This window comes from Hetaerina americana, unplaced genomic scaffold (assembly GCF_022747635.1).
Source record: "Hetaerina americana unplaced genomic scaffold, ioHetAmer1.1.p SCAF_9, whole genome shotgun sequence".
NCBI classification, from domain to species: domain Eukaryota; kingdom Metazoa; phylum Arthropoda; class Insecta; order Odonata; family Calopterygidae; genus Hetaerina; species Hetaerina americana.
The window spans coordinates 65,477,738-65,493,364 of NW_027287538.1; the positions used below are offsets into that span (position 1 = coordinate 65,477,738).

At 42.1% G+C, this 15,627-nt stretch overlaps 1 protein-coding gene across 1 annotated transcript in view; it reads left to right on the forward strand.

Moving 5' to 3' along the window:
• Positions 1–15,627, forward strand: part of Rat1 (5'-3' exoribonuclease 2 Rat1) — a 319,165-nt gene that overhangs the window by 21,904 nt on the left and 281,634 nt on the right. The window contains exon 18 of the mRNA XM_071597487.1: positions 6,066–6,169. Coding sequence (XP_071453588.1) covers positions 6,066–6,169 — 104 coding nt within the window. The remainder of the gene's footprint in view (positions 1–6,065; positions 6,170–15,627) is intronic.

The following is a 15,627-nucleotide window of genomic DNA, read 5'->3' on the forward strand; positions in this document are numbered from 1 at the left end:
TCAGAGTGAGGGAGTCAGTCCGTTCCCCCCAGGGACTGCAGCTTTGATGTGATTGAAGGGTTTGTGCATTCTTATGATCTCTGGAGCTGTGATAGTGGAAGCAGTGACTTTTACTGGTGATAGGGTCACCCATGCTTGATAGTTTGAAGGGTAGGTGCCAGACGAAAGGTAGTCACTTGAGTTTCAGTTCCTCATTGAGGCTGCTGCAGACGAGTGCAGTGGGGTGGTTTTGAAAGATGTCATACTGGTAACACTATTGAGGAAGGAAATGGGAAAATACCTCAATTATATAGCCCAAGAAATGATAATGGCCAAAAATGTGAATGAGTATTGGCAAATAAAGACTCGGCCCACTGGGTCGCATGTTGAGCCCAATAATTCTTGGAAAGCGGAATTGACAGCAGCAGAAGATAAGAAGATACAGACAATGGACCAATTGGAATAGGTACGTGAAATGATAGAATGATTTTGAGGATGGGAAATAACAGAATGTAAAGCTGGAAATAAAGAGAGGAAATATTTTAGGACTCTATGATGTGAGATGGAAGGATAACAGGGATAACTGGAGTGATAGATATATAGGAGGAGAAGAGAGCCAGCAAGACATGGCATTAGTATCCAACAAAAAGGTAGGGAGAAGCATAGTAAACAGAGTAGGCAAGCTATAAAGTATTATTAGTAGAAGTAAAAGCTGAACCAACAAACATGTTCATTACTAATATCTATGTCACAAAAAGCATTTATTGTAGGAAGTAATTGACAGGTCGTACTATTGACATTTACAATTACAATCGACAGGTCTGTCCCAAAAGTAGTAGGACTGTGATGATTAAAAAAATTAATTGCCAGAATTGATACAGTCACTCAAAAGTCTTCAAAGTAGCACACTTGTGGGTCCATGCACTGCCAATGGGTTTCCCATGCCTCGTATGCCTTGTGAAGGCGTAATAGGCTTGGCGTACTGCTATTTCATAAACAAGAGCCGATGGGACAGTTTATTTTTCCTTGGAAGTGTCTTGGATGAAGATGGTGGTATTAGTTGGGACTCAAGAAGGAGAATTAATTTTGGAAATTAGGCATTCATAAGGAGGAGGGAATCAACAGTGGGGATGTTCAGTATAGAGATTAGAAAAGACTAATGAAAACTTATGCATAGAGTGTAGTTTTTACGGCACACAAACTTGGTCATTGTGTAAGATGATAGGCTTAGGTTCGACGGTGTTTGATGCGGTTGTGCAGAAGGATGGAAAACAGTATTGAAAGGAAAACAAACGATGGAGTACTTGGAATGGTGGGGGAGGAGATAGAATTTTTGGGAGAAATCCAAAGAAGGCAGGAAAGGTGGATGCAGAGATTATTGACTGGCGATGCAGCGTTGAGGATTGTGATAGAGAGGAGAACCTCCATTAGGCGAGTTGAGGGGAGAATAAGGGTTGGTATGTTGGATGGAATGAAGGGAGGTAGTAAGTATGCGGGTGTCAGGTTGTGCTTTCTTAGGTGAGGTTAAGAAACTTATCAGTGTCCAGTGATCATCAGTCTAATCAATGGTTGAATATTTTATTATGATAATAGTTTCCACTAGTTTGGTCTTCTAGTGTGTCTTCTTCGGTGCTTCTGATATTGATTTTGCTCTGCCAGTATTTCTTATCATGGAAATTGCGGAGGCCTTGCCCTCCCCCTCACTGCTGGAAACAACACACGGTCTACAAGTTTAATTGATTTGTCTCCAGTAATTTGCTTGCGGCATAAACAAAAACATGGCCAGCTGCCTTTCAGAATCAATGGAGGTTTAGGAGGTTTTGAGGAGGAAATTTTACTTTTGCTTGAACTAATCATTAGCCGAAACTGACAAAGTGCGTTCCGAAATTAATGCAATTATTTTTAAAAAGTAATTTATAGAACAGATTTGCACAAACACGTGAAATTCTTCAAAAAAGTGCTGTCCTTGGGCCTCTAGACATTTTTTACTAGCGACTCTACCGTGACCGGTACGCACCCTGGAAGGCATCTTCGGGGACGTCTTGCTAGGTCGTCGTCATGGCTGATTGGATCTCTTCTATGGATGGGAAACGGGTTCTTTTCAGCGCTGCCTTAATCTGAGGGAACAATAAGAAGTTGCTGGGGCGATGTCAGGACCATAAGGGGGTGGGGCAGTGTTGGCAGCTGGTGGTTGGCTTGGAATCGTAGAGCGTTCTGGCTAACACCTTGGGCGCGAGCTTGGCGCACACTTTCCTCATGGCTAAATCTTCAGTAAGAATGCAAAACATAACAGTAGACGACAAGTTTAGTTCATTGGCAATCATATTGATACTAATCATTTTGATCTGAAGAGCAAACAGCTAAGGCCTGCTTGAAAGTCTCCGGTATCAGCAACACTAAAAAAGCCCAAGTGGTGGCGTCTGCTAGGAATATGTTCTTATTTTTTTGCAAACACAGCTGGAAATTTGGCGTATGTAGGTGCTTATATTAAGAAAATTCCCCAAGTCCATACCAACGCAGAAGTCCATATTTCAAGGAAATAGGCTGCATGCTGTACCACGATGATGCACATCCGGGCGTCGTAATTATTTTTGCTGAATACTATATCTTGTGAATATAAATGTGAAATTTTTTTTCTTCATCCTCCATATAGTCCAGACCCTAGCCCCTTGCAAATTTTTTTTCCTGTTCCCCAATGAATCAGCAACTTTTTCGAAAGCCTTTTTCATCATCAGAACAGGAGTAGTTGAACTGAACATGCTTTTAAGTTGCCATGGTTGCTGCTACTGCAGTACTGGAGTATGAAACTTGCTCCACTTATAAAATACTGTTTAAGAGAACAATGCGACAAAAAGTAATTTTTTGCCCATTTAATTGCACAAATAATGAATGAGTGATCACTCTTTGTATGAAAATATTATAATTATTGTTATTTAACTGGCCTTGTGTAAGCAATGGAGTAGTTTCGGGCGTGATGTGGTGGAAATCGAACATAATTAACAACTGATAGTTGCACTTTTCCACTGGATAAATTTATTTTACGACCGGGTTTCCATGTATTACATTATCGTCAGGTAACAAAATGTTGTGTACCCCATGAACACAACTTAACACAACACACACACTTCATTTTGTTACCTGATGATGATGTAATACATGGAAACCCCGTCTTAAAATATATTTTATCCAGTGGAAAAATCTACTATCAGTTATTCATTAGGCCTTGTACAGTGTTGGAAAGGACGAGGACAAATATATTCATGATGGAGGTTGTATTGATTGTTCAGTGCTACTGATTCTTTTAAATAATGCATGAAATATGAAAGGAAAATTAAGGGTTTAATGTAGAATTAATTAACCTTACATGCATATTTTAACTACTCTAATGTTTACTGAAGTGCTGAAAAATTGGGATAGGAATCGCTTGACTCAAGGAGAAAGTAAGCATGCAAGAGTACCTGTACCAATCTTACATTGGGGATGTTGCGTGGAAAGTTATTTCAGAAAAGTTGGGAAAGCTCTTTTACCTAGGAAGGAAAGACTATACGTCAAAGATAGAGCCGCGAAGTAATTTTTCCAATCCCGGAAGACATCCCTTTTTAAATAGCGGGATAGAAGATTGGAATGCTCTACCCAAAAGTATCCTAGGACCCTTCTCAAGTAACGTTGGGACGTTTATGATTTGGGTTAGGAAAAATTGATTAATATTTTTGTGAGAGTATGTTGTTTTGTCTCGGTATGTATTTTTTACCCCCTATACGAGTAATATTAGCATCATTTCTTTTTTGCCACTTCACTTTACCACCCGATCGAATGGTCGACTTTTCAAAAATTGTATTTATTATGAATAATAATATCCTCGAAAGATTTTAAAATAATAGCCACAGTTTTTCCCTGGATGGAAAAAGGCTTAGTGGAGCATTGAGGGAAGTGGGAAAGCAATATATTCGATCCTTTCGCTGTTTCGGGTCTCCATGCGACATTAACCGAGCCATTGGTCAATAAATCGTTCCCTCGTTTTGTTTCATCTCTAATGTGTATATTCGGCAAGTTTTGAGTCGCCCTACTCCGTGTTGAATGGCATTCCTCTAATCTGAGGTAATCGAAAAAATATCCGGAAACAACCCGGGAATTTTTTCCTCTATTTTTAGTGGACACACTTGGGAGACCAAACGACGGAGGGATATACATGACAACCGAGCAAATCCTGGGCGAAAGGTCCCCTTAAATGTGAAATGAAGTCGTGAGAAACAGTCAGAAAATCCAGGAAAAATGGAAAGGAAATAAAAGTTAAAATTGATGTACCTCTTTAATAAATAGATAAAGAACGTACTACGGCCGAGTGCATGGAAAGAAAGTAAAACCCAAAGCCGTACACTTTAGTGTACGGCTTTGGGTTTTACTTTCTTTCCTTGATGTACCTCGCGATTGCTCTTTTAAATGTCTGCACATGCGCGAGTTTGTAATCAAGGAAGTAATTTACGCGCACAAGTAACTTCTGGGTTTCGCATGGGGACATACTATATTCGCATTTCTCTCTCCTCGCGCCATTTTATTTCTTCACGACTCCTCCTTGTGTTCCTCTTCGCCTTTCTCCATCCTCCCGAATTTCCAGTTCCGCCTCCTCACCTCCCCCACGCCAGCGGCGATTATAAAAGCGATCGATGTCTCCCTTTCTAAACCTCTCCAGGGAGTCTTATCTCACTCGAAAGGGAGAGGGGAAGGGCAAGAGGAGTGGGGAACAAGGGGAATCGAGGAAGGAAGGAGAGGAGAAATGGGAGCCCTACTAAAGAAAGCACTCAAAAACCATCAGAAAGAGATCCCGGTAGGGGTGGAAGGGGCACCTCGGAGGTTGTGCACATAAAAGGCGGCGCTGGAGTGGAGAGTAGACAGGGTTAACAACACTTCAATGGGCCACTGGGGTTGGGTCGGGCGTGGAATTTGTGGCACGCGGCGTTAGGAAAGATCCGGAGAAATTTTTCGCCAATTATAAGCGTGCCCTGGTAGGTTCTCAGTAATGCCTGTTTCCCTTCCATTTTCAAGAAGTTCCTCCACCCACCCATCACGGCCTCGCGCCACTTCGACCAACGATAAATTCGGTCTCGGCGACCTTTTTTTCCGGTGATATTCGAACAAAGAAATGCGCATATAATAACCAAAAGTGATATTAATGTATGCCCTTAAAAGTTTGTATTTTTATGTGTGCAAATAGAAAAGAATAGTATGAATTGTCCATAGAAAAGTGTATCTGTTCAATTGAAGGTTCTTTCGAATTTGATTGATTTCACTTACCTTGGGGCGAACTCTTACATCGCGAAGATCGACCTGCTCTACGAGTGTACAATGTTTCTTTGCAATGTGATTCGGATAGCCAGAATCAAATCCGATGAAAACTGCGTTTTGGATAGCTGATGTACTTCATTTTTATTTTTACTCATATAAACATTAAGGTTTGTGAGAGTCTTTTTGATTTGGAATAGGATCATGGTAACCAACTCCTTATTCCGGCTGGCTGATTAATCCTTAGGTCGCGGCCGAATGCTTCCACAGGAAAGGATGATGAGGTGGCCTCTACTGGCTGTCATTTTGGTCATGACCTCAGGCATCGGAGATTCTAAAAATTCCAAATATTTTACTGTTCATTGGAAAATGAAGTTTGAGTTAAAACTATATTGCTTTGGTTTCTTATTTTTTGGAAGATTTCTGAACATTCGCTTTAATATCATAGCAAGTTAAGGACATTCACTTATCTGATAACGGCGAAGGAGTAAGTAAAGAATAAAATGTTAATCTTTAATGCATATATTTTTAACCTTGACAGTGCAAAAACACCTACCCTGTACTCGTTGCTTGAAAATGTTTGTTGCTAAAGTGTAGTATGTCAATGAGGAAGTACCACCCTTTTAATGTCGTTAATCTGGAATGCGTTTTCATGAATCAGTAATATTTAATTCAAAACTGCATTCAAATTTCTAAGGACGCCAGTTATTTATTGTTTTGTTTTTCAAGTGGTAATCATATGGGCGCTGTGCGTTATCAAATGTAAATCATTTTAGTTCACTAGTTATACATTTCCTATTTTATAGGCACCACACTCCAAGGGTAGGGGGCTACAACAACGTGCCACCACCCACTTCTCAGATGGGCGCTGTGCCGCGATACACTCCCAGATCTGCACCGCATTACGCTGGTAAGTCGTTGAAGCAATTGTTTCACTTTCTTCGTGGGTTATCTATCCGTTTCGTTTCCAGGTGCTGTTCGGAAGTGATGAATTTTTCGACGTAATGGGCATCATCCAAGTGAAGGTGCCATGCTTTTTGGTGGGTGTAGTGTTAAAGTTATTTGCCCTGCTCTTTTGAAGAATGTGCTTCGTAAACTTAATAAACTTTTTAGACAAATTTCCCGGTTTCACTCTGCTTTTGAAAACGCCAAACCACGGGAAAGTTGGAGCGTGACTGTTCGTTGCGGATTTTTTTCGTAATTCTGTCCGCCGTCATTTCTTGTCTCCTTCGGGATCTCCCTTGTGATCCCTCGGACACTCTCCGGTGGCCGCCCGTGCCCCCGTGCTTCGTCGAGGCCTAATTGGGGCGATCGCGAGGGCTCGTGAGGAGGGCGGAGAAGAAAAGCATCGCCGCGCCATTCTTCATTGTTTACGCACGAGGGATCCACTCGAGATCTTTTATTTTTTTATTTTTTTTCGTCCTGAACTCACTCTCTCTCCGCTGAGGACTTGTTCTCTTCCACTACTTCCCTTTCCCCAATCCTTTTCTTATCTCTCATTTGCCCTCCCCCGAAAAACTCTTTACCCTTGACGCGTCCAATCTGTCACACCGACCTACCCTTCACCTCCTCCCCCCTCATTTCTTTCCTCACATACCTCCCCTAACCCCCTACGAGTCATATTTCAATCTCCGACAATCGTCTTGACAAGACAACTGTGGCAGCAGAAATTTCTGCTTCGCGGGCGACTTAATTATGGTCGAGTTGCTCATTAAAAAAAAGTATAAAACAAACCCCGTCCTCTCTTGTCTTTCTCTCTCTCTCCTCTCCGATAGTCGTTTCCTTCCCTCACTCCGCGCTTTTTTTGTCCCTCCCCCCTCGCGGAAGGAAGGAGTTGGGGATTGGGCGGGGGGGGAGCACGGGGAAGGATAGGGGTCAGAGATAGGGTGGGTGAGTCAGGGGTCGGTCGCGCCTTCGGGCAAATTTAAGAGAAGGCGTCGCGGATGATAAAAAAAGTGCTATTTTTTATTCGGAAGGGTTCGGTGTGGGTAGGGGAAGCTGAAGGGGTGGTAGGGGTCGCAGATGGGAGGAGGAAGGTTTGTCAAAGGGGGTGGAGGAGGAGGTTCTTTGGTGCCACCGTTGAGTATTGGGTTGGGGCCTGCCTGGAGTTAAGGCGAGGGCTTGGCTTGGGCCGGGGGAAGGGTGAGATTTTGGGGCTATGGGGGGGGGGAGACAAAGGCCTGCGCGCGTGCCGTTGCCGTGGTAACGGAAGACGTCGTCTTCCCCTCAACAATTATGTTTTCATTGTTGTTTGATTGTTGACAGAATCCCGTCTTTTCTCTTCCTCCCCCTCTTTCCTCCTTCCCCCCTTCCCTCTCCGTTCGTTTCCGCCAGCCCCAGGGTATCACGCCGAGGAAGAGAGGCAGATGAGGATGTGGCTCCCTGCTTTACCAAAGACCCCTTACCCCCCGTTTGGGATTTCAGCACTTTAAGGTCTCGTTCCAGCATTCCATTTAAAATGAGTCGTAATTTCTCTCCAATAACTTACGTACGCGTATTCTTGGTTTCTCATATTTTCGAAAAACTGCGAGGTTTTTAGTGCCACTATGGGCCAGACCCCAGTTAAGTTAAATAGGAATAAGGTGCCAATCAAAGCCCATATTGTTGGAAACACGGGGCCTATTCCAGTATTGTACTTCATTGTCTTTTTAACATTTTAAAAATACTTGTGAACGGCTAACTTTAGATCCTTGAAAGTTGAAAGACCAATAAGGGTCATAAACGGACCCCAGGAACTTGATTCGTGAACAGTATTACATGCAAACATGTATAAATAAATATAATGACACACGTATGTGAAGTTTATTAGTTACATCGAGTATAAATATACATGTTGGGTATATGTTCAAATGGTCTTTCGTGTTCACAACTTTATTTTTCAACAACGTTATATTTTTATTTTTTTTGCTCTCCAGATAAATAGCTAATATCGCGGAATACGTTGTGAATCTGTTTTTGTTGTAATCTGTTTGTCGATCTTGGGCGGGATGAATGGTACCCGTATATTAGCAGAGCAAAACACACCAAAACATGCTTCACTTCTCTCTCAACTTCTCCGGCTTACTCGGCCATTGTTTCTATTTGTAGCTCAGTTGGTAAATTAAAGGAAAAGGCCTATTAAGATTCGCGTCAAATTTTCCACATTGATAAAAAAAAGTTTCCGAGGAGGGAGGAAAGTTTGGAAACCAGTGAAGAAATATTAGAATTGAGGAAGGAAGGATGTTCAAAATGCCCTAATTTTCAGGTTCTATGCATTGAACTTTTTAGGTGCCGTTATGAGTCGAAATTCCCCAAGGTTAATGCATGGGGATTTTTGAAGTTGAATTGAAAATCATCTTTGATATTTCATATTCGTATCGGAAATTCTTTCAACCAACCATCATGATTATTTGATGGTTTAAAAATGGAGTAGTAAATCTACTTGAAATAATCTCATCGTTGGGCTAATCTCATAGACAATTGGAAATAGTGTAAATTGATTACCTAAATTGAGGCGGCCCATATTTTTCCATATTGCTTGAATTAAAAATATTAAAAAGTGCGTGAGATTCAGGAAACCTTGAGGTTTTTTAAGACGAAAGAAGACAGTTTGCTTTTTGCCGTGGAGTATTTGTATTACGACCTAGGTTTCGTGAAAGCGTAACATCTTCAGGTGAAAGATGATATCATGAAGATGTTACGCTGAAACGAAACCTAGGTCGCAATAAAAATACTCTTCATGTGGAAAGGCACAGTGTCTTCTTTCATTAAGGAGGATTGACACCTTGTTGTGCCTGAAACTGTGTTATTTATTGAAGAATTTATTTAGGTGGATATTGTAAGCTAAAGATTTTATTCGTACCTAATTGCTTTTGATAATTCTAAATAGAGTAGAACAAGACTTGGTAGCTGAACGAGAGTAAGATGTCTCATATATCTGAGGTAGATTAGCGTACTCGCGTGGTTTTAGAAATAGAATTGGCCGGAAACTTTCTTTAGAAAAACTATGGGAACACGCTACATCTGTGAAGACTTACTCCCTGTTCTTCCGTCCAAATAATTTATTGGTTTCATTAAATTCTACACAATACCCCAAAACCCGCCGAAAGGGCGTATGGAGGGCGTTGTTAGGGCACCAGCCATACATGCTGAAAATTCTAATGTGTCCTCGTTGCACTCGGAGCATTATGGAAAGAATTGAGGGTTCTAGTTAAGGCATCGCGGTATTTCGTGCCTTTTCTTTTAAATGCCTGGGTTTAATTGCGACTTTTCTTGACTAACCATTGAAAGGAGATGCTCAAGTATTCTTAATTTATATAATTATTATGTTCTTGTAATCCTTGTTCGCCCTTTTTTAAACTTGTGTAAATGAGCCTCATGCAGTTAAAACGCAACTATTCTTCAAGTTAACTATAGACGAACTCAAGAATTCATTAGAAATTAATGGTGGTCTTTGTCTACGGAATTTGCATCACGCTCTGAAGGTTTAAGTGGTGACAAGTTGCTAGACTTAAATTTGCAAGGCCAACTCTTTAAATGCATCGTACAATTATAAAAACTTAAAATTCTGTGTAATTTCACTTTCGTTCCAATGTAGCGTAATGTCGCTCGGGCTGGAGCATCTTTGATTATGGTGCTGATGGTATGGTAAGGTGATCTAGCGCGACCTCTTAAAGGAAGCGTACCCTAGGTTGAGGTATCCTAAGGGTTCATTTTAGGCCTGAGTGACCCCCTTCGGTGGTAGTGGCTGGGTAGACGGTGGTTGAAACCCTAGTTCGGCTTGGCGTATTGACTGGTTGTGGTGATAAGGTTGTGAAATGGGTGTCATGTTCGGATAGGGGAATAAGGGAGGGGTAGAGAAACGATGGGTCATGTGGGGTTCGCTTTCGTACCCCGTTCCTCCATCCCTGGAACGCTGTATTCTCTTCGGGTGGGGGCGGGGTAGGGGTAGGCTCCGCGTTGGGTTATTCGGAAGGGTTTTCTTTGTTCGTGCTGTGCCGCGAGTAATTAGTAGAGGCGTGCTCCGCTATTGTCATCGTGTCACATCCTTGTCAGACCCTGCTGTTTGGCTAATTTCCCACTGGGTCTCTTCCTCCCTCACTCCTCCTCTCCCCACTCCCCTTGCCATTACCGTTTCACCCCAGAGCCTCGACACTTCCCTTCTCTCTCTCCATTCCCCCCAACCTCCCTCTTGGGCGTGGGGGCAACCCCTCTCCTCCCTCCCTCCCCCGCTTCCGTTCGCCGCGTGTCTTTCTTCCTAGCGCGTCCTTAACCCCGCAACCACTTTGGCGAACCGATAGCCGTTTCGCTGAACTTCACAGTTGAGGTAATCTCCTTTATACGAATCCCAACTGTCCAATACATTCCCCAAATCAAAAATGGTATCTAGATTTGGGAGTGTTATATTAAATGCATAGAGAAAACTCTTCTCGGTTTATGCTTGCCGTTAATTTTAGACAGGAATCCGTTTTTTTAGCAATTTTTAGAGCGGTGCATAATGAGCTTGGTGTTGGCCCTTTCGTCATGATTTTGACGCACGTGTGTGAGCAGAAGTGTTTCGTAACTGCGTCTCTCATTTACCGTGCGTGACGGCCACCCTTGGCGTACAATGGTCGGTGTTGATGCACACCTAGTCCCACACCTTGGTGGTTATTTTCATGATAGGTGTAACCGGAGGAATCAGATCTGCTGAGAGTGTAGGCTGTCTGCTTTTCCAAATTCCGTTTGCAGACGTCCGAAATAGGGTGCTACATATTGAATTATGTATCCGCATTTATATTAACATGTACAGGTATGATGGATTCTTATTTCCATTTTTACTATCGAGAAAACTCCCAGAACTTCTTGAGGGTTTTCAAGATAATAAGTGTTACAGTTTTGGGTAATCTGAGTGATGATTTAGGTCTCGATTTCTCCTTATCATTTTTCAATATATGACCTTTTGTGACATTAAATAATTGTTTCCTAACCTAACCTTTACTCTAACGAGCACATATATTCCGTAAACACGCGAATACATTACAGTGAATTATTAGTACTAAATGTCTAAATATTCACTGTAATTGATTGTAGACATAATGGCACGATGCACATAATTACCAGTGTGTCAAGTAATGTTTGGAAAAAAACGATATACCTGATGAAAAGTAAGGAGCTCCGCGGCGTAGCAAACATTGAGAAACAGAATTAAGATAAGTGTTCGTCACTTTATCATAAATCATGTAACGTGGTACATGGGCAGTTTGGAGTCAATTAATTTCCTCCTATAATGATAGATTATAATGAAATCGTTGTAAAGGTCTACGTTTTTAGCAGATTTTGTAGAAAATACATAGCCAAATGCTGGCAACAAGATGCTTACTTGTTAAAAAATAACTGAGGGAATTATTGCAAAGGAATTAAAACGCAAGGGAGATCCATGCGCTCATGTACTCAGTGGGCCGAGTAATATTCAGTGAAGTTAAGTTCCAGGATCCTATGTCTACGGTAGCTTATATATTTCATATACTTAATGAGCAAATTTTAGTTTCAGTTTTAGTAATGTTTACATCTCCTGCACGGCAGACTCGTGTTACAAGGAAAAATATTACATAATATTAGACATCCAGTGAATTTTGGATTGTGTTCTACACCCTTCTCTTGTTTCTTTGCGTGCTATAATTTCGTTATACCGTTTGAGCTGAACTGGAACCTGGTTATAATGAATTAAGACCATTCGCCATTCAACTTTCGGAATGATATACCATTGGAATGTCCTCAGTGGATTAGTTGGTGGCGTTCCATTTTAGGTACTCGTCATTATTTGGTTCCGCACCTTAAGCACCAGTATCTTGTACTGCGATTAAATCTTCGTGTCCCTGGAGTAGATTGGGTACTGTCTAATTGAGATCATCACTCATGAACAGGTAATTCTCTTCCTTCCCTCTTCGGTACTCGGGATCCCCTCTCCCTGCCGAGGCGTCCGTCTCTTCGGCTGCAACTCGGCGTCCGAACCCCTCGACAACTACCCACTAGCCCCCGGGCAGTTCCACTCCTCCCCAATTTCTTTCCTCCTCCTGCCCTCTCCACTCACTTCCCTTGACCTCTCTTGCGTTCAGTATTTGGGAAGGGGCGAGGGACGGAGGGTGCTTTTGTGGGGACTGCGGACACGCGCGCGGGGTTCCTGAAATTGGCGCTTTGGAGTACCCCTGCCCTCAAAACCCACCTTCCCTCTCCCCCTTCCTCCCCTCAAAGCCAGCCTCTTCGCGGCGCCTCTACCCTCCCCGTATCCTCACGTCCTCACGGCCCGCTGCCTCTGTTTCCGTGAGAGGAGTCGTCTTATTCTTCGTCCTCTGCCGCAAGTCCCTCGGGGCGAGTTGCCTCGTTAGATGGATGGGTGGGGTAGAGTGAAGAACAAGGGAACTGTGCCCTGGAGGTGGTCGGTCGGCTCTCTCTCTTGTCTCTCGGCGGCCGTGTTGGTGTGTGAAAGGGGCCGCATTTCAGATTTGGGGGTTGCTGGGGATTATTTTTTACTCCCCTCGGAACTCCGGTTGGAGTGGTCGATGGACGGCACGGACTCCCAGTTCCTGGCTATGTATAGTATGTCCATCTATGTTTTATTTCGCCCCAGACTAACTGACAAGCGGTTTATTTTGTTCATCTCATTCTATTCTCTGTTTATGCATTATTTTGTAGGGTATTAAATAGAATCGTGGGTGAATATCAATTTGCACCTACTCGTGTCTTCTTACTTAGAATTTGGAGTCGTCCTCTTTGAGAATTAAAGCCCACTGCTGTGTTCTATTTAAGTTTTCTTTCTTCAGTGCAATTGGGTAACAGGTCTCGCTTGTTGGAGCTGATGCCGCTTCCGCGCTTTGGGTGTCTAGTTAATATTAATACTCATTACAACATTGCATGAGTGGACGAAGGCTATACAGTTCGAGAAAGCTCACTAACCTAAGAAAATTCCTAATGCGAGGGGTGTTAAGTTAACCAGCGGCATCGGGGTTTATTATATTTTCTATGGCAATTGCTATATCACGACTTCGTTCTGTTAGATAAAAAGTATGTGGCATACCGTCGGCATTCGAATAATTAGGCTTGCATGTTTCATGTCGCAAGGTAGAATTTCCCTTTCATTTTCATGTATGACTTAGAATATCTTAATTCTAAATTACATTGAAATCAACAATAAACAATTGGGATCATCCTATAGGTAAATCATTTTAAAGAGAGTACATATTTAGCAAAATCTCATTTTTCTTTTTGAAAGATGTCGAATATTACTTGGGTATTTTGTATCGAGTATTTATAAAAATACCGAATATAGCGGTCGTACTTCTGTATATTAGTAGAATCGTTATGTAGGTTGTAGGTAATGGCTGCTTAATTGTATTTCTTTGGATCGATCATTGGTAATTTTCAAGGTTTACTGCAGGTAATATACGTAGTTACTCCGTTCATACGCACCGATGTAGCTCGTATTTATGGGTGCTTCAGTTCCCCTTATTTTTCTGGCGTCACAACTGCTTCTAGGCTCTCTTCTTAGTTCTCATCGCTTCCTCCAATTAAGCGCATTGTCTCATCCGCAGCTTTTGTGGCCTCGTGAAGGGCGTCTTTCATCTTTTGTCTTTCACATTCGGCTTGTTATTGCTTCCCATGCCCTAGGCGGCGACGGCGCTCCCGCCGGTACCTCCTCCGTCCAGTTGTCGTTCGTTGGAGAGCCAGGGTTGCCCCAGGATATTTTAAAGGGTCGTGTTGGTTGAAGCGAACGCTTTTGAAATTATCGAGCTTATTTCGTGATTTGATCGGCTGATTAAGTGCACCCTTTGTGCGGGGTCTTTTATGTTGAGTTCGGCATACAATTCTAAGCGCTTGCTTTTCTAAGCTGGAAGTTTTTTTGTATTGTCCGGGAAGTTTGTTAGGTCTCAGTTGGAGAGGGAGCGCTTCTAATCCAAGATTCATATCCTCCAAAGGAGGTCATTAGAGTGCGGTGCGATAGCTACCATTGCCGTGTACTCGTATGTATGATTGGCGTATTGTTAAGCATTGCTGATCTCTTGATTATCCTGTCACTTTCGCCGTAAATCTTTCTATGGGATTAGGAATAGAGAAGTAACGTCACGTTGAGTAATGAGAGTGGGATGGATAATTTTTAATACATTACATTTGAGAAGCGCCTGGAGATATTAAGTATTTTTCGGACCAATCCTCTTTGTGTTACACCCTTTATTCAACCATTCCAAGCTAACCTTTTAGTTAAAAATATGTAAATTTTACGCATTAGGCGGTGCATATACAACCTTGGATCAATTTACGGTGATTTTATCATGATCTGTTGATCTGTTTTCCAAGTTAATTAGCATTTCCATTTCTCGTGCTGCATTTCGATGAGTGTCATTGGTTTAATAATGTCGACGGTGGTTCTTCGTTAAGTTTTGGTCGCGGTACCATGTAGCAATCTGATAAAACCTGTAGACCTCATTACGATGTATTGTTTTTTTTTCAAAATACGCGAAGGGAGTTTACTATTGAGTTCATGGGGTCTTTGAAGTCCTTACGTGTACCAATGAAGCACAGGGGTCAGTTTCAGAAAAATATGAGTTTATTGTTTCAAAAATTACCTGATTTCATTTTATGATGTCCATAAAGATTCCCAGTAAGTATATTTCCTTACCTTGAATACTTGGTTGTAATCAATTGTGCAAAATTTTAGTGATACCAGGGGTAGAAATTTACTTCTGGTTATTAGGGATGCATTGTTTAGAACTGTTTAACTTAACGGGAGCTCCCATTTATCATGTATAAACCTCTTATTTAGGGCAAGAGAGTTTCGCCAGACTGCTTGCTCCGATGGAAACCGAGTCCCGAGGGAATCACCCTGTCCTATTATTCATGGAACATTAATGGGCGCGTAACTCGTTGCTAAGGGCTGGCCGTTTGCTTCAAAATGTTTTGGTCTCATCCGACCACTTTGTTTAAGATGAAAAATCTCCAGTATTACATCGTTTGCGTACTTTTGAAATTCTTAATATATTGCACATTAAATGAAATTAGGTCCCTCCGCCCGCTCGAGTTCTTGGGCAACTTACTTTTAATAGCATCATTCATACGTATCGTGCAAAATTCGGGCTCTTTGCGGCGTTCTACTTCCTGCTCATATATCACGCTTTATTACTCTTGCCCTGGATTGCTCCCCCACTTTGAAGAGAACACATTTTATGGACAGCACCTTTTTGATAGAGAACCATAGACCAATGGATTATGGTTATGGCATTTACTGTCTATTTCTGCTGCATTTGCTTAGAGGTGAGCCTGTCAAGCCTTTGAATTTATATCAGATGCTCATGTCTCACCCTCAAAAGGAACGATGCCTCAAGCAAAATAAGATCTTCATCTGTTGTTGACATA